The 23,649-nt window shown below is 44.6% G+C and overlaps 1 protein-coding gene across 2 annotated transcripts in view; it reads left to right on the forward strand.

Moving 5' to 3' along the window:
* The window catches only part of slc1a5 (solute carrier family 1 member 5), a 31,429-nt gene extending 15,351 nt beyond the window's left edge, over positions 1-16,078 (forward strand). For both annotated transcript variants that reach the window (XM_078533441.1, XM_078533442.1), the window contains exons 3-8: positions 1,015-1,104; positions 1,997-2,163; positions 6,907-7,140; positions 7,703-7,897; positions 11,028-11,162; positions 12,268-16,078. In XM_078533441.1, coding sequence (XP_078389567.1) covers positions 1,015-1,104; positions 1,997-2,163; positions 6,907-7,140; positions 7,703-7,897; positions 11,028-11,162; positions 12,268-12,502 — 1,056 coding nt within the window. In that variant the 3' untranslated portion in view covers positions 12,503-16,078. The remainder of the gene's footprint in view (positions 1-1,014; positions 1,105-1,996; positions 2,164-6,906; positions 7,141-7,702; positions 7,898-11,027; positions 11,163-12,267) is intronic.
* Positions 16,079-23,649: the final 7,571 nt, after the last annotated feature.

Consider the following 23,649-nt stretch of genomic DNA (forward strand, 5'->3'; position numbering starts at 1 on the left):
TATATTTCTTATAAAAACCTGGTAAAAGTGACCACGAAACTATAGGATTGTCGTAAAAACTCATCTAGTTCACTAATATCTTTTAGGGAAGGAAAGCTGTCATTCTTACCCAGTCTGGGTAAGTGACTCCAGTCCCACACCACTGTGGTTGACTCTTAACTCCTCTATGAAATGAGTTATTAGGGTACTCAGTACTATTAAATTTGCTACCTACCAGCGGTTCAAGAAGACGGCCCCTCACCACCTTCACACAGTGACCAGGAATGACTGATAAATGCTGCTTTTGCCAGTGATGTCCATAGCCTGAGAATGGAAAAAGGAATGTTAAGGAATGGCAGAGATGGACGTAAGAACATAACAAATAAGAGCAGGAGTAGGTTACACGACCCCTCGAGCCTGCTGCACTATACTATATAATCCTGGCTGACCTTTGGCCTCAACTTCACTTTCCCGCCCGTCTCCATGTCCCTTGATTCCCCGAGAGACCAAAAGTCTGTCTCTCTCGGCCTTAAATTCATTCAACAGTGAAGCATCCACAACCCTCTGGGGTAGAGAATTTCAAAATTCACAATCTTTTAGAGTGAAGATATTTCCCCTCATCATCATCTCAGTCCTAAATGAACGGCCCCTTATCCTGAGACTGTGCCCCCGTCTTCTAGATTCCCCAGCCAGGGCAAACAACTGCTGTGTTTATCCTGTCAAGCCCATTCAGAATATTATAACTTTCAAATGGGAGTGAGGGCTTGAGAGAGTTGGAGTACCAGAGGGACCGTTGTCAATGGGATAGTTAGGGCTTAGATCGAAGGGTTAGTGAATGAGAGAGATGGGCTTTGATGAGAGAGTGTGGAGATCAGAGAAATGCTGTTTCTTCACACTGTCTACACTGAATAAATCCACAACATCATTGGATAGAATTCTTTTTTTCTTGAAGAGGTCGGCCTTTTGATGAAAGTTATTGTATCGTTGATGTGTTTTCTTTTGGAGACTCATGAATGTTCTGTATTTTCTCCCCAGTATGCTACAAGTTACAAGGTCATCAAAATCCCGAAGAACATCACTGACCAGTTTGGAAATATCAACGAGACCATTGAAGAAGAAATAAAAGTGAGTGCAACAGACAGGGCAAATAAAACTGGTCCATTCTGAGTCTATGTACGCTTATAAAAGCACTTGCGTTCATATAGCGCCCATCACACCTAATTCACCGTGAATTACTTTTAAGAGATTGTACAGTCCCTGTTAGTATGTGGATAAACATGGCAGCTATTTTACACACAGCAAGATCCCACAAAGAGCAATGTGGCATATGGCCAACTCATTTGCTACCGTTGATTGAGGGAAATGTTGGCTGAGATACAAGAATATCTTCTCTCTTCACCAGAATGGACCTGTTGGGCTGAACGGCTTGCTTCTGTGCTGTAAATAGATCCATGGGATACTTGACATCCACCAGAAAGGCCTGGGTTTAACATCTTGTCTGAGAAACTGCACCTCTGACATGCAGCACTCCCTTGGTACTACGTTGAAGTGTCAGCCTGGATTAGGGATGTGTGGACGGTCACTGACAGAAAAAGATCGTGTGCCCTTCAGTCTATCTCTCACAATTGTGATAACCTGTGCTTCACAGTGCACAGATTTTTCACCACACCAAAGACCATGTGATCTCCTGGGAGGGGCAACTGAACCATTTAAAAAAAAAGCCCATCGATACTGGTTCAGGAAATCATTCTGCCCCTGATAATTCCACACGCCTACACTCTTTATTTTGTAAGATGATCTGCACCCCTGGCAGAAACAGATTCCGTTCCTGCTTGAAGAAATTCGGCATCGATGTCCCCACTGCACGCAATGGCAGCCTATCTCAGAGTTCCTCTGTTCTCTGAGAAAAGAGTCTCCTTGCATCTAATGTTTCCCAATTTCTCTCACCTTCAAAGTTGAGGAGAAGTCCCAAGCTGTAAATTCTAATCTTCTTTTCATGGTCTCCGTTTTGCTCCAGATTCCTGTAGGAAGCAATGTGGATGGTATGAACATCCTGGGGCTGGTTGTCTTCGCCATTGTCTTTGGAATCGCTCTGCGGAAGCTCGGGCCGGAGGGGGACAACCTGATCCGTTTCTTCAGCTCCTTCAATGAGGCCACCATGGTCCTGGTCTCGTGGATCATGTGGTAAGTGGGTCACACCGTCCTCTTGGTTTTATCGAGTGCTTATGTACCACAGTGCTGTGGGATTCAAATCTAACTTCCTTGGGCTGTGTAGTTGTCACAACACAGCTGTGCTTCCATGGACTGGCAAGCCTTGTGTGTGTGTGTGTTGGTGACAGAGAGAACTAGCTCAATCCTTTCAACGTTTTCCACTGTGCTAGACTACCAACATTTCCTGTCTGGCACAGACACATGGGCATGGTATTACAGCCCCTTGGAGTTTAATGTAGGAAAGGGTGAGGTCATGCGCTTTGGTAGGAAGAATCAAAAGGCAGACTATTATTTAAGTGGAGAGAGACTCCAAATAAAAAGTGCAGCACAGAGGGATCTGGGTATTCTTGTGCATGAAACACAAAAAGTTAGCAGGCAGGTGCAGCAAGTAATTAAGAAGGCAAATGGAATTTTGGTCTGTATTGCTAGGCAGTCAGGGTTTAAAAATAGAGAAATCTTGATACAACTGTACAGGGTGTTGAGTGAGGCTGCACCTGGAGTACTGTGTACAGTTTTGGTCCCTGTATTTAAGGAAGGACATACTGGCATTGGAGGCAGTTCAAAAGAGAGTCACTAGGCTGATTCCTGCGATGAAGGGGTAGAAGATTGAGGGATGATCTTATTGAAATGTACAAGATTCTGAGGGGGCTTGACAGGGCAAATGTTGAGATGTTTCCACTAGTGGGGGAATCTCGAACTAGGGGACGTAGTTACAGAATAAGGGGGCACTCATTTAAAACTGAGATGTGAAGGAATTTCTTCTCTCAGAAGGTAGTGAATATCTGGAATTCTCTACCCCAGAGAGTTGTGGAGGCTAGGTCACTGAAAGTATTAAAAGAGGTAGATAGATTTTTGAAATGTCGGGGAGTTGAGGGCTATGAGGAGTTGGCATGAAAGAGGAGTTGAGGCCATGATCTTATTGAATGGTGGGGCAGGCTTGAGGGGCCGAATGGCCTATTCCTGCTCCTATTTCTTATGTTCAACATCCCCCCCCTCCCCCCGTTGGGGGGGATGTGTGGGAGCGGGCGCAGGCGGGCGGGTTCCTGATCGGCGCCCCCAATTGGGGGCATGCCGCCATTTTACGTGGACAGGCCAATTAAGGCCCACCCAGCATGATGTCCGCTCGGAAGCGTTGTGCGCTCCCTTTCCGGGGGGGGGGTGGATTCCCTGAGCCGGCATGTGCGTGAAAGAGCGCACAGATCTCTGAGGCAAAGTGCTGCCACAGTGTCACATGAGGGGACATGTCAGTAAAAGTTTTTCTATACTTTAAACTGCCTTTCACATTTGAGCCGATCTCCCTGAGGCAGCACTTTGCCTCAAGGAGATCGGCTCAAATGTGAAAAGCAGTTTAAAGAATAGAAAAAATTTTACTGACATGTCCCCTCATGTGACACTGTCGCATAAGTTGGGACATGTCCATAACTTTTATTTTAAAATATTCTGAAATTTTTAAATCCCTCATGAAACCTCATCCCGCCTGTGGATGAGGTTTCACGATTTTTCAGAAACCCCCCCCCGGACTCCCGGCCTGCCCGCCAACCTTAAGGTTGGACGGGCAGGTCCATTAATTGGCTTAATTAGTTTTTCAAAGGCCTTAAGTGGCTGTTGACAGTTTGGCGGGTGCGCAGCTGATTCGGCTGTGCACCCCCCCTCCGAACTGAAAATCTAAATGATGCGGGGTGACGTTGGGACACATGCCCGACATCATTTTACGTGTCAGCGAGTGGGCCTCACTTCCTGCTTGCCGACCGAAAGATGCAGCCCTTAGTGTACCATTGGATGCCAGCACTTTTCCCACATTATTAACTGTGTATGCAGGTGTTGGGCATTAACTGGGGTTTCACTTGAGCACATAAAAAGATGCTTATCGAATTTGTGGTGTGATTGAGTTCAGAGGTGTAAGTTTGTAATGTTTAACTGTAAATAAATATGCGACTGAGTGGAGATTGGCTCCAGTACTATGCTTCACCAACTAGCTTTCCGGAATATAAAACATATGGCTATTATTCAGGGATGGAGGGAGTGATGTTCAGATCTGTTTACCTGTCAACAGAGTCATGATTCTGAATTTTACTCCTCAAAAATCTTCAGCATATTCTCCTTTTGAATGTTTGTGATCAATTCACTTGGTGACGCACAGAAGTTTTATCCTACAACCATCCTGATGGTTCCATTCCACAGAGCCTTGCCAGTGCTTTTAGTCTGATTGTAAACAAATTTGGTAAGGAATGGAAAGGCCCTCGGAGCTCTGTGCCAACCAATTGAATTGATCTTTGTGAGCACTCCACCCCCAGAATGTGTTGTTCAGTCTTCCATCAAATCCACCGCCTACTCTTTGCTAAACCTTGGACTTTCAAATACTTGTGTCTCATCCAAGTTAACCAATAGCAAGCCTTAATAAAATTTTGACAAGACGGGAAGAACTCGGTATAATATTTGTCAGCAATTCAGCTATTTTTTTGTTTTGAACAGTGTGATCTTTCCCCATGAGACCATAGGTCAATATTTTGTTTAAAATGTGTTCTCTGGCTACTGACATCACTGGAAAGACTGTTTTTGTCCATCTGTAGTTTTCATGAGAAGGTATTAGTGGGTGTGCATCCTATATTTGTAGTGATTGTACAACTGAGCACCTAGTTAGGTAACTAGAATCCATTGGGAGTCCATCAATTAACACAGGATGGAGTCATGTGTAGGCCCAGACTGCGGAAGAGTTGCAGGTTCCTGACGCTAAAGGGTTTTAGTGAACCAGTTGGGTTTTTATACCAATCTGGTGGTTTTTCATGGTCATTATTTTCTGGTGCCTGTCCATGAATTAAGACTTATTTAATTTGCCCTCAAATATCTTATTGTGGTGGGATTTGAACTGGCAAGCTTTAGCTTGCTAGATTGAAGCCGGCACTAATCCTTGCCCTTTCAAATTGAAAAACTCAATTTGAAGATTAAATAAAATCAGGGACTAGTGTAAGAATATTTACGGAAGTTGTGGCTAAATGACACATGCAGGTCAGAAGCGGTTTAATGTTCTGCTCATAGAGCCTATCTTCGATAACAGTGACGCACCCAAGCGAAGTCATAGTTCAGGAAGAGCAAAGATAGAAAGAAAATGTAGCTGAGGGAACTTCAGAACAATGCAGCCATGTGAGGAGAGCCAGGCCAATAATTTTGGAGATAAGATTTGAGCTCGAAAGGTCAAGAATGAGACATGGTGGCTGGTGATGTCTGTTTGCTAATACGTTTAAATAAGGGTGTGTCTTGTCTTGCATGGAATTTGCAGCACAGAAACAGGCCATTCTGATCAAGAAATCTGTGCCAATATTATTCTCCACCTGAGCCTTCTCCTACCTTAGTCCATCCCACTCTATCATCAGAACCTTCGTTCCTCTGACTTTTTAAATGCATCTATTTGATTCGCCTCATCTACTCCCTGTGGTAGCAAGTTCCACATTCTCACTACTCTCTCTGGGTAAAGAAGTTGTTCTGAATTCCTCATTGGAATTATTGGTGACCATCTTCTTTATGGCCCATAGTTTTGGACAATAAAAACTGAATGATGATGGGCTTGAATGTATACATTAAGGCATTGCATGAGTAACAGATTAATGACCGCTCTTGTCAATTATTTTTCAGGACTATTTATTATTAATAATTTTAGTGCCTTTTTAACTGACCATTTTTCTTATTGCTATGGCACTTCGATCAGTCTTAAGATCAATGATTTGAAACAATAGTGGTTAATCAACAGCCATGTAATGCTCTCTCGCCTCTGCCATTAGAACGATAAGGGTTACCCAACAAGTAGTGCAATGTTAGAATTCAAAAAGATGGGTCTGCAACACCCTCTTCTTGGTCTAAGGGCTCTTGTCTCTACTCTGGATATCAACAGCAGGTTCTACCAAAGGTGATATACCTTTATTAAACCACCAAGCAATAGTACATATTCACAATAATACCAGTTGCTTAGCTTGGCTGCGAGTCAGAGTCTGTCTTGGTGGTCAATTCGCTGACAAATTCTCTGTGTGTGACTTCCGAGTGACTGACTAAAATCACTCTAACCCACTGCAGCAAAGATGTGGGTGGACTCTTTATACCTTTTCTTTACTATGGCCTGTGCCATATAAGGTAATAACCTGTATTAAGCCCATTTAATTGATTTTAAATTATATCAATGTCTTTTCCCTTGTTCTTATGTCTTGGGCCTCTCACAAGGCCATGCTTGAAGGAATAGAGCCAGCCTGACTCCGCCGTGTTATCTCTTAGACTGTTATCAATCCCCAGGCTGGTATAGACAGACGTCTTTACTACCTCTAACGAGCACAAAAGGGGTCTATCTTTCTCACAGTTCGAGGCCAGTTCTCCTGCACAGTTAAATTCGTTTTGCAGACCTTGCTAATTCTGATAAGGTTCTGCCTTGACTAAATTAACCATCGTGCATTGTATTTTGAGCCCACAGTGCGGTTCAGTACAGTTCTTCAGATATCTTCAGTCTGGGTTCTTCTCTCATCTCGATGTTCCATGTTACCACCAGGAGATGGGTTACACTCCACATTCATGAATATGAAAGGAATAAAGAAATATTTACATGGTTAAAAAGTAATTAATACATTAAGAGAACGCAAATAATACATTGGCTTACAGGCCAGGCTCTGAGGCAATTTCGAGCACAGGTCCACCCCCAGTAGTGCTCTCAGTAACGTGATGCTCTTTCCTTGTCAGGTACGCACCTGTCGGTATCATGTTCCTGGTTGCCGGGAAGATTCTGGAGATGGAAAACGTCCTTCTGCTCTTCACCAGTCTCGGGAAGTACATCTGCTGCTGCATTGTGGGGCACTTCATTCACGGGTTAATCCTCCTACCCCTCATCTACTTTATCTTTACTCGTAAAAATCCTTACAGATTCTTGTGGGGCATCTTCACAGCTCTGGCCACTGCCTTCGGAACTGCATCCAGGTAGGTTGGAGAACCAGGTGGAGCGAGAGCAACATTATTTGTTTTCTTTTTTTCCCCGGGTTTAAGGATGCCCTAAAGCGCTATGCAGTCGGCGGTATTTGTTTGATGTACAATCACTGTTACAATATAGGAAACGCGGCAGCCAATTCGCAAATGCCTGCAAACAGCAATGTGATAGTGGCCAGATAATCTGTGTTTATTCATGGTGTTGGTTGAGGGATAATTAAATTGGGCGCTGCTCTTTTGAATAGTGCCGGGGCTTTCTTGCATCTACTTGAGGGAATAGGCTGGGTGTTGGTTTAGCATCTCACCTGCAAGACCGCACCTCCTCAGTACTGCAGTGGAAGTGTCAGCCAGGATTATGTTCTCGAGCCTATGGGGTGGACTTGAACCCCACAACCTTCTGACTCCAGAATTCCACACACTGAGCCAGACTGACATTGTGCTGAGCTAAGATTGGATTTGATCCTCCTGATGTTCTTATTTTTAATGAAACTTTGTCTCTTTCACCCCTTCCCTCCCTGTCTCGTTCTCTCTCTCTCTCTCTCTCACTCTCCCTCAGTTCTGCCACACTGCCCCTCATGATGAAGTGTGTGGAGGAAAATAACGGTGTCAGTAAGCAAATCAGCCGCTTCATTCTGCCCATTGGTGCAACGGTTAACATGGATGGTGCCGCCCTCTTCCAGTGTGTCGCTGCTGTGTTCATCGCCCAGCTCAACAATATCTCACTCAACTTTGTTCAGATCATCACGATACTGTGAGTATTGTTCGCTTGATTTGCAATGCACTGCCTGAAAGGGCCGATTCATTAGTAGCATTCAAAAGGGAATTGGATAAGTACTTGAAAAGCAAAATTTCCGGGGGTTTGAGGGAAAGAGCATTGGAACAGGATTAATTGGTAGCCCTTTCAAAGGGCCAGCACAGGCACGAGGGGCCGAATTGCATTTTGTGCTGTATGATTCTAAAGCAGGGAGATATTAAGTGATGTAGCAGAAAATCTCACACCAAACCGCGACAGAGGAGGAGGATCTGGTGGCTGAACTGATCCAGGGCTAAGACCCACTGTGTGGGGCATCCCTGAGGTTGGAATTGGGGCTGAAATGAAGTGAATTATTGTGGGGTTGGCGGGGGGGGGGGGACGGTGGTGAGATGCAGGGGTGATACATGGGGGAATGGCACATGGTCCTGGAGGAGAAAAGGGGATTGTCTCTGTGCCATTATTTCAACACAATGAGGACAGGAGAGAGGGGCAAAAGTTTTTGGTATTTGTAAGTGGAGAATCGTAAGCTACACACACACAAGCGGATAACATGCTGAGGTTGAAAAAGAAAGATTTGCACTTTTATATAGCTCTTTTTTTATGACCACGGTATGTCTCAAAGCACTTTAAGCCAATGAAGTACTTATCGAAGTATAGTCACTGTTATAATGTATGAAACGTGGCAGCCAATTTTGCGCACACCAAACGCCCCCCTGCTCCTCCTCAAAATAGTGCCATGGACTTTTTTTAGATGGGGCCTTGGTTTAACGTCTCAGCTAAAGGTTGGCACCTCTGACAGTCCAGTGCAGCGCTTAAGAGTATGCTGCACTATCAGCCTTGATTTTTGGGCTCAAGTCCTGGAGTGGGTCTTGAACCTGGAACCTTATGACTCGGAGGCGAGAGCGCTCCCACAGCTCGGAGCTGGATTAGACTACATTAGGGGGGGAAAGGAATGGGATCCACTTCTGACCCTGCACAGGATAAAGGGTTCAATCCTGGGGCTGGAGAACTGTCACATTGCAGGGTTTCATCAGGCCTAATAGGCTGCGATACAATGATTGGATAATGCCAAGTAAAGGTAATTCAGAAGGGGAGGCCAGGGGAGAGAGGAGTCCCAGACCGATAGGTCCTGGGGAAGAATTGATTAGAGTAGGGAATGGTGCATGGAGCTGACCTTCTGATCAGCTATCCATTCCATTACCAAGACCCCTTAATTCCACCTTTGTGACATCTCCCATCTCCATCCCTGCCTCAGCTCATCTGCTGCTGAAACCCTCATCCATGCCTTTGTTACCCCTAGACTTGACCATTCCAATGCTCTCCTGGATGGCTACCCATGTTCCAAAAATTTGAACTCATCTAAAACTCTGCTACCCCTGTCCTGTTCACCCATCACCTGCCTAGATCCTAATTCGCACCATCCCCTTCACCTATCCACCCTGTGCTCTCTGATTTAGCTCCTGGTCTGGCATTGTGTCAATTTTAAAATTCTCATCCTTGGGTTTTCCAATCTCTCCTTGGGCTTCACTCCTCCCTATCTCTATAACCCCCTCTAGCCCTGCAACCAAAGCATTCTCTAATTTGTTTTTGTAATGCACAGTCAATTTGTTTTTTGTGTGTGTGGACCCTTTTTTTGCGTGTGGCTGCACAGTTTAGGGGGAACATTGCCTACACTGTTGTCCTGTTCCTCTCAAACCATCGTATATATACCTCTCCTTTACTGCCTCAACAACAACAACTTGCATTCATACAGCACCTTTAACAAACATTGCTGAGGTCTCTGCATTCCTCCATTTCAGCCTTTTGCATATCCCCGATTTTAATTGTACCACCATTGTGTCTCTGCCTTCAGCTGCCTGGGCCCTAAGCTCTGGAATTCCTTCCCTAAACCCCTTTACCTCTCTCTCCACATTTTAAAACACTCCTTAAAACCTTCTCTTTGACCAAGCTTTTGATCAATGTCCCAATATACCCTTGCTTTGAGACTCAGTATCAAATTTTGTTTGATAACACTCCTGTAAAGCGTGTTAGGCTATGTTAAGGGTGCTGTATAAATGCAAGTTGCTGTTGAGGCAGTGAGGAGACGGGGGTGTAAATGGTTAAAGAGAAACAGGACATCAATGAGTGCAGTGAAAAACTTGCGTTACTATAGCACTATTCATGATTTCAGAATGCCTAAAAGTACTTACAGCCAATGAAGTACTTTTGAAGTGGTATCACCATTGAAGTGAAGGAACAGAGAGAGAGAGAGATGGAAAAGAAACTTACCAAAAAATAAGTAAATCCAAATTTGTGCTTTTGAAAACGTGGGCTGAAAAATGTTTACTTAGTGACTCACAACCATTCACATTAGTCAGCCAAGCCCTAGATGTCAATACTTGCAGCCTGTAACATTATTTCCCATGGTAATTTTTTAACCATGACAAACCTCCCTTGCTCTCCTCTCCAGTCTGTACAGGAAGGATTCTGCACAATTTTGATCTCTGCCTTACAGCCATCCAGCCACTGGGAGCTGGACCGAAAAGGGCCAACCTCATCAATCGTGAGCCGTTGGCAATTGAAGGCAATGGCTCTTTTTTGGAGTATAGTTCCGGAGGTGCCAATCTGCCTCTGATGCCAAGTCCAACATTGAGTGCTGACAGGCTGCTCAACTATGATATGCATCACACCCCAGCCCCACTCTGCTCTCTCCTCATGTGCCATAGGTGTGTTCACATGCACTGTGTTTATACCATACATGCACCCTGTATCTTTGCCTCTACAATTGGCCTTTTTTGAACTAGGGTGGGGATGGGAATTCAAAAGGAAACAGAAGAAAAAGATCAGTGTACAGAAGCATGAAGCCTTTGTAGTGTCATAAAATGCAACTGGTTCACCAATGTCCCATAGGATGGAGACTAGCCTTCCTTACACAACCAGGGCACATACATTACTCTAGACCCACACCAGACTCTTAAACTGCCCCCTAAAATGGCTTAGCAAGCCTTTCCAATACATTGAAGAAGGCAGCTCACCGACACCCCAACACATCCAGATAGGGAAATGTGCATCTGGTTTGGGACTGAAGGTCCCAGTTCTCTTGGTTCACTGTCCTCTCGTTCTAATCTTGCTGATCATCGTTTTACAGAGTAACAGCCACTGCCTCAAGCGTTGGTGCTGCAGGGATTCCTGCAGGAGGTGTGCTGACACTCGCTATCATCTTGGAGGCTGTGGGGCTGCCCACACATGAGATCTCACTGGTCCTCGCTGTCGACTGGCTAGTGTAAGTAGTCTTTTTTTTAAAAAAAAATTCATATGATGCAGGCATCGCTGGCTAGGCCAGCATTTATTGCCTTTGAGAAAGTGGTGGTGAGCCACCTTCTTGAGCCGCTGCAGTCCATGTGGTGTAGGTACACCCACAGTGCTGTTAGGAAGGGAGATCCAGGATTTTGACCCAGCGACAGTGAAGGAACGGCCGATATAGTTCCAAGTCAAGACTTTGTGTGGCTTAAAGAGGAACCTGCAGGTGCTGGTGTTCCCATGCTTCTGCTGCCCTTGTCCTTCTATGTGGTAGAGGTCATGTGTTTGGAAGGTGCTGTTGTAGGAGGCTTTGACAAGTTGCTGCTGTGCATCTCGTAGATGCTATACGCTGCTGCCATTGTGCGCCGATGGTGGAAGGAGTGAATGTTTAAGGTGGTGGATGGGGTGCCAATCAAGTGGGCAGCTTTATCCTGGATGGGATCGAGCTTCTTGAGTGCTGTTGGAGCTGCACTCATCCAGGCAAGTGGAAGGTATTACATCACACTCCTGAATTGTGTCTTGTGGATAGGTGGATAGGCTTTGGGGAGTCAGGAGATGGATTACTCACTGCAGAATTCCCAGTCTCTGACCTGCTCTTGTGGCCACAGTATTTTCCATCTGCACCATCAGTCAGCAAACAAGAAATTATGATTTGAAATAAATAATTACACTCATCTTCATACAGTATTATAAGCTTGCAATCTGGAGGGAGGAGCCTTGGACCCAGAGGCACTGAGTCCTAGCCCCCCCCCTCTCATCCCCTTTCAACTGACACACTGTGGCACAGACCAGCTGATTCCGCAATAAATGGTGGATCAGCCAGAATTCCCACCCAGCATCCCCACCCGGCTAGGCTGGAAAGCGAACATTGAGCAAGCATTTGTACTCGTTTTGTGATGCCTGCTAGGGTTAAATAGTTGGCCAGCGCTCCTGATTGTCCCCTGAGGATTGATGGTGTCCAATGGAAATGGTTCCTCAGTGCCAGTGGCAGGAGAGGTCTGCTATTGTCTAATAGTTTGAGAAGAGCCTAGCCTGCGCAATCTAGCCACGTCTGACATTTGCGATTGTATGTTTTTGATTCGTTGCAGGGATCGCACCTGCACGGTCCTCAATGTGGAAGGCGACGCTTTCGGAGCCGGGCTCCTCCAGTGTTACACTGACAAGCAGCAGTCTAGGCTGCAGGTGGAGGAGCTGACAGAGGTGAAAACAGAAACGGGGGTCGCGGAAAAGTCTGAAGAGGAAGGATCGCCGCTGATCAAGGAAGGCGCGAAGGTGACCTTGGAAACTGGGAGCAGGTCGCTGGAGAAGGAGTCGGTGATGTGAGGCCTAAGCTGTGTGGATCAGAGCATCCACATATGGACAATTACTTCAGAATCCCCTGCTTGGAAAATTGGAAAATTCTTCAGCTTCTAGCCCTCTTCCTCTCACATGAACTTGGGGAAATTTGAAGAGCGTGACTGGGGAGAATACGGTTTTCTTTTGAGAAGTCAGCGACAATACCTAGCATTATTTTTTCCCCATCATTGTCACTCTACGCCACCTACCTATCCTTTGGCCTAGAAATCCATAATGTGCCTGAGGTCTGGTGGTTTATGAATTCCAAAATTCCATGATCAACTGCGGGGGATTCTGACAAAAGCATCTGCTTTGACATCTTTGGACAGTTTTGATTTTTGTCTCCAAAAAAAAAAAGAAACCAACAGTGTATTACAAGTGGCTTGTAGTTCCACTGTATCTTGACACTGCCTTTAGCAGGAGTGCCATTTGTCTCTGGGTTTTATGGTGCCTCTGGTAGTCCCTCTCTCTCATGAGTTGTCACAGCTGTGCTGTGGCTTACTGTGGTGGGCTTTTCCTTGTATTGCCAGTGTCTGTGCTTCTCTTTAATTATCATAGAAAGGGGGAAGTGGGGAGAACAGTTAATACTCAGAATGACCAGTCTGTATCCCCCCTTCTTCCTTTAGTAAGGGACTTTCTTTGTGGAGGAGAGGGCAGGAAGAAAAGGAAGACAAAGTCAAAGCAGGGCGGGGGTGGGGGGGGAAATGAAACAAATACTTGCATTTATACAATACCTTATTATGGTATCTTTTGGAGTGTCACACACTGGACTATTTTGGAATCCAGTGGACTGTTTTGTGTGGGTGAATGGGTAGTCACTGCGTGGATGTCACCAGGCAGTCTAGCTTTTTGCTTTTGTCTATAGAAACAGTTCAGCTAAACATCATGAGTTGGTCATGCTCCCACTCTGAGTCAGGAGGAATGGGTTCAAGTCCCACTCCAGACACGTTGTGGGCAGCGTGTCTAGGCTGACGCACTCCAATGCCAGGCCTGAGAGAAGTGCTATACTGCTTGAGATGTCATTCTTTTCGTACCCATCTTTTCTAAACCCAGACCCTGTCTACCCTCTCAAGTGGATGTAAAAGACTCCAAGTCACTACCTCAAAGAAAAGCCCAAGGAGTTCTTCTCAGTGCCCTGGCCACTATTTATCCCTTAAGCAACATCTTCAAAACAGATGATCTGGTCATTTACCACACTGTTGTTTGTGGGAGCTTGCTGTGCATAAATTGGCTGCTACATTTGCTACAGTACAACAGTGATGATACTTCAAAAGTACTCCATTGGCAGTGAAACACCTTGGGACATCCCGAGGCTGTGAGAGGTGTTATATAAATGCAGGTTCTTTTTATTCTCGCAGGCTTCGGGTCAGGGGAGAGGTGGGGGGTTTTGGGCAGAGGGTATTTATTGTTCTTTTAACATCACATTGTCAACTTGGGAGTTTAGTTGGAGCAAGCCCTCCTTTTAAGGATCTATTATCATTATTGCAGTGACAACGAAAGATGCAGAAAAACACAACAAAATGGGGCAAGGAGGGTGGAGGGAGAAATGATAAAACTTGAAAACTTGGAATTGCTCTGAAATCTATTCCAGCTGTTCATTACTGGTGTTTTCGAAAAGAATTGCGGGTTCTTTTTATTAATTTCGTTTTCCCTTGAACAGTTTTTGTTCTTGAGTTATAAAAATATTGGGAGATTGGAAAAAAAATCTCTTGACCAGATGGGGTGAATTGGCAGCAGCAAGTCGTGTGATGAGATGTGTCCGTGCAGAGTTGGCGACCTGAGATTCAGGGCCGAGTCTCCCCACAATGTCTCCACCGAATTTGGTCAGCACTTGAAAGGCAGGGAGCACATGTTTCAGGTCTGTCGGTCTCTGGTACTGAGGCCCGTCTTTCTGTTGCTGACTTGCCCAATTTTCAAAATTTTCTATTTTTTGTCTTTTTTGCAGTGGCGGGGTGGGGGAGGGGGAAAGATCCTGTTTTTTCTCTCCGCCCTCGTCCCAACACACAACATTTTTTTTTACTAACGTTGCCGCCTTCCTCTCCCCACTCTGCTCTCCGCCCCCCACCACCCCCTGCCCCTTTGCCACGGAGCTTCATTAGGGCTCGAGCTTCTTTCGGTTTTTACAACTGGCTGATCCCGTTTCCCTGGGATCCTGGGAATTTCCCGCACGTTTTAGGAGACTGGGAAAAGGCTTCGAACGTTTTAAGCCAATTCTCCTTTGAACTGGCACGCACCAGCAAGGAGGAAAATTGGGATCTATTTAAAGGAATAAACATTACATTGCAGAGCATGAGCAAGTGTGTGAGTCGTCTGCCGATGGGGCAGACTGGCATGCGTATGTTGTAGATGTGAGGATTTTTTTTTTTCTTGACCTATAAAAGTAAATGTCTCGAAGCACAAAAGAAAATTTTAAGTCAAGGCTGTCCATTTGTGGTTTTGGCTGAAAAATGGACCAATCAAAAATCGAGAAGGCTAGAGGAATGCTGACTTTTATTGTATCTAAAGGACTAGAATACAAGGGGGGAGGAGTTACGCTAGTTATACGAAGCCTTGGTTAGACCAAATCTGGAGATGCTATGAGCAGTTCTGGGCACCAGACCATAAGCTAGAGGTATATATTGGCCCTAGCAGGAGTGCAGAGTAGGGTTACCAGAATGATGGCAGCTGTCCAGAGAGAAACTTGACATTTCGGATATGTGACTTCTTCATCAGAACTGATGAAAGGTCACAGACCTGAAACTGGAACTCCGTTTCTCTGTCCACAGGTGCTGCCTGACCAGCTGGGTATTTTCAGCATTTCCTGTTCTTATTTCAGGTTTCCAGCATTGCGGTATTTTGCTTCTGTTTTACCAGGATGACACCTGGACTGCGAGGGTTAAGCTGAGCACCGATTGCACAAACTGGGGTTGTACTTTGTAGAATTTAAGAAGTTGAAGAGATAATTATTGATCAATGTGCTTTTAAGATATTAAGGGGACAAATAGGCTCGATGAAGAGTCTGGGACTAGATTGGGGAGAGGGGCATTGTCTAGAAACTAGAGCCAGACTTTTCAAGAGTAAAGTTAGGAAACACACCTCCACACAGTGTGGTAGAAATTTAAAATTCTATTTTTGCAAACATCAACTGATCGATAGAAAAATTGTTAATTTTAAATCTAAGTGATTGTTTTTTAACCAAAGGTATTAAGGAATGTCAGGCAAAGATTACAGAGTTATGTCGGAGATCAGCCATAGTCTCATTAGATGACATACACCTGTCTCTATAGAACCATTCCACTCATTAAAACACAGAGACAATCCCACATCATGTAGCATGAAAGGAGGCCATTTGGCCCATAATGTCTCTGCTAGCTCTTTGAAACAATTATCCAAGTAATCCCATGCCCCTCAAGTTTTCCACATGGCCTTGCAATATTTTCTCTTTTCCAGCATTTGTCCAATTCCCTTATGAAACAAAATGACAATTTAACTTATTCACTCACTGGAACTCAACAATGTGAACCCATTAAGGTTGGGTTATTTCAAATATGGGTTGTCTCTGGAGAGAGCACATTGAGCTGTTTAATACTGGGGTACAGTATAGGTGGAGACAGGTCTTTCACTGTATAACATGGATATAGCACTGGTGGGTACAGGTTTGTCATTGTAACACTGGGATACATGTCTGCCACTGTTAACACGGGTACAGTACTTGTACATTTCAGTCACTATATAACATTGGGGTATAGGTCTGTAACTATAACACTAGGATATAGGACTGGGGGGTACAAGTCTATCATTATATAAAACTGGGGTACAGTACAGGGGTTACAGGTCTGTTGCTGTATAACACTAGTACAATGTTACTAACATGAATAATAGACAGTTTATACTTAAAGTGTGCTTACAACTGCAGCCATGTAGTTCCTTACCATCAGTGACAGGCTAACTCTGAGGTTTTGAGCTGCTATTAGAACTTTTAAGCCTATCTAGACAGAACAGGATTCCCCCCCCTTGTATCCATTGCACACAGTCTTCCAAGAAGTCTTTGAAAAGGTCATTTTAAGGTGCACAGTAAAATTGTGGTTATGTTACTGGTGTAGTAATCCAGAGATCTGGATTATGATATGGGTCCCGAGTTCAAATCCCACGCCAACAGAGGAATTTAAATTCTTTAATTAAATAAAACGGGAATAAAAAGCTAGCATTAATAATGGAGGCCATGAAACTACTAGATTGTTGTAGGGACCCATCTAGTTCACAAATGCCCTCTCGGCAAGGAAATCTGCTGTCCTTGCCCACTGGCCGATATGTGATTCCAGATCCACAGAAATGTGATTGACTCTTTAACTTGCCCTCTGAAATGGCCCAATGAGCTATTGAGTTGTATCCAAGAAGGCGGCTCACCAACATCCTCTCGAGGGCAATTAGGACTTGGGAAATAAATGCTGGCCTTGCCAGAGATGCCCATATTCCATGAATGAATAAAAAGAAAGAGCTATTGAGGTTGTGGGATCACCGTGTGGGGAACACATCTTGGGAACCAAGCAATGCAGCTGAAAGTATCGCATGTTAAACATATCAGGGCAACGAAATTGCCTCAGTGATGACACGCATTGCACGTTATGCGAACCCAAAGTGCGCAAAACAGGTTTTGAGCATCGCAGGGAAAGGGGAAGAAAGATCACCAGGGAAGGTTTGTGATGGTGTGGCAGGCAGGCGAGATCAAATGACAAAAGGCATGATGGTGCAAGGCAGAAGATGGATGGTAATGGGATAAGTAAATAAAAGATGAGTCTAGAGGAGGTGTAAATGGCAACAGCAGAGCCATTACTAATAGCTACTATCTGAAACAGTGGGAGCAGTGGTTATGATTGTAAATGGTTGAAGTCATTGTTGAGTCCAGAAGGTTATAAAGCGATTTGAAACTTATCATATCATACAGTTGCTAACTGTGTATAGACTAGTGCAGGAGTGTCTAACTAAGGCTAAAGGGCACCATCCAGTCATCAAATATTGACAACATGGCTCATGAGGTGCAGCATTTTTTATACCCTCATTGGATGTTGGCGTAACTAGCAAGGTCAGCATTTGTTACCCATTCCTAATTGCCCTTGAAGAGGTGGCAGTGAGCAGCCATCCTTGAAACAATGCAGTCTGTATGCTGTAGGTACACCCACAGTGCATCTCAGGCTCTGTGATTTTCATGATTGCTTATTTGTGCTGTTTCAATTTTGGGGAGCGTGGAGGTTTTTCCCCCTTGTATTGGTCCTTGGATTTTCTCTCTTTTTTGCCTTCACAACGACAGTTTGAGCTCCTTGGGAATTATGGGGAGCAGGGATTCTTGTGGCCCTAGAGGCTCGAAAGTACAAACTTCATGTCGACCAAAGGCTTTGGATGCTTCTAGGTTTAGGCCTAAGGCGCTGGTGCATTGACACCACTAGGGGGCAATATATCCTTCACCATAGGGCGTAATAATGATCAGTGCTTTCATGTTTTGCGCTTTTTAAAATGCAGTTGTATTTCTGTTTTCCTGTCTGTGCATTTGTGCCTTGTACATTATAAATTTCCATTTTGTGACTGTGTAGCAACTCCCCATGTGTCTGAGATACGTATTCGGGCCAATTGTATTTTGTGTGAGTGTGTGTGAATGTATTTTTAAATGTTATCATAATTGTGCAAAGGTATGATTGGGCAGCCTTTCTGACCCCTCCCCACTCTGAGTATGAAAGTGGACAGGAGGCTGGGGTGGAGTCATGGATTAGGCTCAGAAGTTTGTTTTGGCAATGTGGACAATTCATCAAAAGCCTGGACAATAAAAACTCCTCCACCAATCGAACCAGTTGGGAAAAATTGTGTTTTTTTTAAAAATGTATGTTTTTTTTTTAGTGCTGCAATTAACATCAAAAACTGACCAAACCAGTGTTAATCCAAGGTATTATACAGGATAGAAACAAACTCGTTGATTGGATTATCAAAAAGACTCAACACGTATTGGAAGCAAATGTTCTCTCTTGCCTCCCTGGTCTCCCTCCTGACAGGCTACGTTTGCGCTAATGCTTCCAGCTCTGGTAGCCTCCTGTATTATAGGACCTTGGTCCCTTATTGACCTTTTATTTTAACTAAAGACATGGGGTCTTCCTTCCAAGCAGGATGCTAGATGAGACTTTAACGTACCCTTCAGCTGCTGACTGGCTTGCTATTTCCAATGTCTTTTTTTTTCTTACCTTCTGTATGATGAAGATAAATACAAATTAAGTGGTACTCTTGAGGTCTCCGTGATCTCCTGGACTGATTCTCAACACGCGAGGCAGAGGAACCTTCCAGAAATGTTCATTTTTTCTCCCATTTTGGTCCTGGGATTGTCTCTGCTTTTCGCCTCTGTCAGAGGGTTATGTAGCTGGGAGCTGGGGGTGGAGGGGGGAGGGGGATGGGACATGGGGTGATTGGGTAGGAAGCACAAAATCCACAAAGAGTTTCTCCTAGTGTGCTGGACGTTTTTTCAACCCTCAACCAACACCCACCAAAAACGCTTTAATTGCTTCCTTTTATCTCTTTTTTTTGTGCATGAATTGGTGACCAGGTTTGCCCAGACCAGCGCAAGTGACTACACTGCATTTTGGGGTTTCAGTGCAAATCATTTTCTTTCTTGGTTCTAGAAGATGGTCTGCTTTCTAATTAGCTTCACGTCTCCCGATAGTCAGTCAAAACATAACATTTTACAATGAGCTGCTCATTGGCATCAGTTTCAGAACATCATTTTAACCATATCACTGACTAATGATGAGCAATGCCACGGGGCCTCCACTAGTAAGGAAACTCCAGACTGGCTTTGATATACATCCTTTAAAATCAAAAGATCTCACGCAGTGCTTTACGCTGAACAAATACCTGTTGAAATGCAATGACTGCTGTCATGTCCAACCCTGCAAGATCGCCACTATTTTTTCCAATTATAGTATCTTCTGCAACCCTGATTTTAATGGCTCCACCATTGGCAACCGTGCCTTCAGCTGCCTGGGCCCTAAGCTCTGAAATTCCCTCCCTGAACCTCTCTGCCACTCTACCCCTCTCTCCTTTTAAAACATTTCTCAAAGTCTAGTTTTGACCAAGCTATTTCTCACCTGTCCTTATATGTCTCAGTGTCAGAATTTGCTTAATAACACTTAACAGTGAAGGGCTTAGGGGCGTTTTAGTGGATTAAAGGTGTTATGCAAATACACGTTCCTGTAGGTGAATCGGTCCTGAAACCCCCTCTGCTGGTTGTCAGCTGCAAATTCAATTTTGTTGTTGAATAAAAAGGAAAGACTTTATATATTGTCTTTCATCTAACATCCCAAATCGCTTTACACCCAATGAAGTCCTTTTGAAGTGTAGTCACTGTTGTAATGTAGGAAACATGGCTGCCAACTTGTGCACAGCAAGCTCCAGAGCCAGCAATGTGATAATGACCACATAATCTGTTTAAATAATGATTTAATGTGGGATCAATACTGTCTAGCGTACTGGGGATAACATAAGAAATGGGAGCAGAAGCAGGCCATTCAGCCCAATGAGCCTACTCCACCATTCAACAAGATCGTGGCTGACCTGACTGTGGCCTAAACAGCACTTTCATGTCTGTCCCCCATAACCCTTGGCTCCTTTGTCAATCAAAAATCTGTCCAACTCAGCCTTGAATATATTCAATGACACAGCCTCCACTGTTCTCTGTGGAAGAGAATTCCATAGAGTGATGACGCTTTGAGAGAAGAAGTTCCCCCTTCATTAAGTGAGAGATCCCTTATCTTTAAACTGTGACCCTCTAGTTCTAGACTTCCCCCCGAGTGGAAACATCCTCTCAGCACTCACCCTGTCAAGGCCACTCAGAATCTTAAATATGTTAATAAGATCATCTCTCACTTTTCTACACTCCAATGGCCCAACCTGCTGAACCTTTCCTCATAAGACAACCCCTTCATCCCAGGAATCAACCTAGTGAACCTTCTCTGAACTGCTTCCAGTGCAAGTATGTCTCTCCTTAAGTAAGGAGACCCAAAAATGTGCACAGTACTCCAGTTGCAGTCTCACCAACGTCCTGTACAGCTGTGACAAGACTTCCCCACTTTTATGCTCCGTCTCCTTTGCATGACAAAATTCTGTCTTCCTAATTACTTTACCGTACCTGCATGCTTACTTTTATGATTCATGTTCAAGGACATTCAGATCCTTCTGCACTGCAGCATTCCGCAGCATCTCTATTTAAAAAGTATACTGCTTTTTTATTCTTCCTTCCAAAATCGACAAGTTCACATTTTCCCACCTTATACTCCATCTGCCAATCTTTTGCCCACTCACTTAACCTCTCCCTATCCCTTTGCAGACTCTTTGTATCCTCCTCACAACTTACCCTTCCTACCTATCTTCGTAACATCTGCAAATTTGGCTACAATACAGTCGGTCCCTTTATCCAAGTCATAAATATAGATGGTAAATAGCTGAGGCCCCAGCACTAATCCCTGTGGCACCCCACTAATTACAGTTTGCCAACCTAACTCCCTTGTTCTTCGAAATAACGCTATGAGATTTTTTTTGCATCCATCTGAGTGATCACACGGGACCTTGTTTTAATGCCTCATCTGAAAGATAGCACGTCTGACAGTGCAGCATTCCCTCAGTACTGTACTGGTAATGTGAGCCTAGGTTATATGCACGAACCTCTAGAATGGAACTTGAACCTATAACCTTCTCACTCAGGGGTGAGGGTGCTATCCACCAAGCCGTGTCTGACACAAAGAAAGACTGGCATTTATATGGCACCTTTCAGAACCTCACAAGGCACAATGAAGGGATTTTTGAAGTGTTGTCACTGTTCTGCAATGCAGGAATATATTAAGAGTAAAACTTCCTCCCTGATCCCTCCGATGGATTGTTTCCCTGAACTTACCATCATTCAAGCTGCCAGAGTGGCCTATTAAACTTGTGACCTCATCCAGAGGGGATGGCTTATCTGAGGGACGAAAGGGGGAGTCATACTTTTTACTTTTGGGATTTGCAACTTCAGATACGTGGGATTTTTTAAAAAATTCATTCTCTGGATGTGGACACCGCTGGCTGGGCCAGCATTTGTTGCTCATCCCTAGTTGCCCCTTGAGAAGGTGGTGGTGAGCTGCCTTCTTGAACCGCTGCAGTCCATGTGGTGTAGGTAGACCCACAGTGCTGTTAGGGAGGGAGTTCCAGGATTTTGACCCAGCGACAGTGAAGGAACGGCCGATATATTTCCAAGTCAAGATGGTGAGTGACTTGGAGGGGAACTTCCAGGTGGTCGTGTTCCCCATGTGTCTGCTGCCCTTGTCCTTCGAGATGGTAGTGGTCGTGGGTTTGGAAGGGTTTTGAGAGAGAACCTGTTAGCAGGTGGGGATTGGCAAATGATAACAGCAAAAATCTACTTTAAAATTCTTACATCGGTTTGCATCACAGGTCATTTTTGTGCCTCTCCCTTTTCGTAGGCATGTGTCTCATACAAGGGCCAGGGGAATGGAACTAATTGGACAGTTCTTTGAAAGAGTCGACAGAGGCAGGAAGGGCCGAATAGTCTCTTTTCCATAATTGCTCTCTCTTGCTTGTTGTCTCTGCCTGTGTGTTTCTCCCTTCCAATTCACTCCCTGTTTCTCTCTGGGAGTCATAGCTGATCCTGAAATAGGTTACACATGAAACTCCCGTGTGAGATATATTTATAACTCAATATTGATGAGTTCAGTTTATTAGCCTTCCAATCATCCCTGTTTGTCGAACAGCAGCTGGCTCATAAGGTGGCAGGTCAGCTTGCAGCAAAATCCATTACCCCTGCCAGGAACAGCAGTACAAAATTAGCCAATGTTTTCATCCAAAGGCCCTCTTCTGGCCAGCCCATCATGAGGCCTTCAGAAATAAACATTGCTAGGACATTTCACAATGAACTTCTTTCAGTCCGTGCCTGATGTGTTGCCTGTAAATCATTACTGTAATGTAATAAACATTGGAATGCCCCGCCGCGCCCCCCTTACAAAATCATTCTCTTTGCCAATGACACTAAGCCCAATGCCCTCTCCTGAAGGTGCTGACTCTTGTTGGGGTACAGATTCTGTGGGTGTGCACCCTACAAGGGTATGGGTCCTACAAACATTTGCTTGTTGCCAGGGTACAGGCTCCACGAGTGCAGGACACCCTACAATACCTCAGCCAAGTGACCTTTCTTCAGGCAGTGAGTTGCTGACCACGTTGGAGGAGGGGGCTTCACAGCTGCGCTCAATCCTGTCCCCACTCAATGGCCAAGTATCACATGCTTTCGAGTAGTGGGTACCCTGATTAATTCCCCTCCACCAGCTCAAAGGTGCTGAGGCCAAATTGTAGCACTCTAACTACTGCTTTGACTGGGCGCAGTGAACTCAACATGGCGAAGAGATTGAACCATGGTCTGAACTGGTTTGGCATGACTCAGCTCCACACCAGGGGGACCCACGAGAAGCACCTGGACATTTGTTAAAGTATAATCTCCTTCACTGATCTGTGATTTGATTCTAGGTTCCACCCCGCCGCCTTCCCCTTCTATTTACTGCTTGCAAGCCTGACAGGAGGACTGATTTAATTTGGTTTTCAAACAAACATCACTGAGTTGGCAGACTGTGACTAGCAGAGTGCCGCAAGGATCAGTACTGGTGCCTCAGCTATTTACAGTCTACATTAATGACTTAGATGAAGAGACAGAGAGTAATGTATCTAAGTTTGCTGTTGATACAAAGCAAGGTGGGAATGCAAGCTGTCAGGAGGACACAGAGACTGCAAAGAGACATAGACAGATTAAGTGAGTGGGCAACAAGATGACAGATGGAGTATAATGTGGGGAAGTGTGAAGTCATTCATTGTGGTTATAAGAATAGAAAAGCAGAATATTTTTGAAAAGGTGTGAAACTTAAAAATGTTGATGTTCAAAGAGACTTGGGTGTGCTCGTACAAGGAAAATCGGATGCAGGTATAGCAAGCAAATAGGAAGGCAAATAGCATATTGGCCTTTAATGCAAGGGGATTGGAGTACAGGAATAAAGAAGTCTTGCTACAATTGTACAGGGCTTTAGTGAGATCACAACTGCAATTCTGTGTGCAATTCTGATGTCCATATTTAAGGAACGATAAAAACA

The sequence above is a fragment of the Cetorhinus maximus genome, chromosome 32, assembly GCF_964194155.1.
Source record: "Cetorhinus maximus chromosome 32, sCetMax3.hap1.1, whole genome shotgun sequence".
Classification (NCBI taxonomy): Eukaryota; Metazoa; Chordata; class Chondrichthyes; order Lamniformes; family Cetorhinidae; genus Cetorhinus; species Cetorhinus maximus.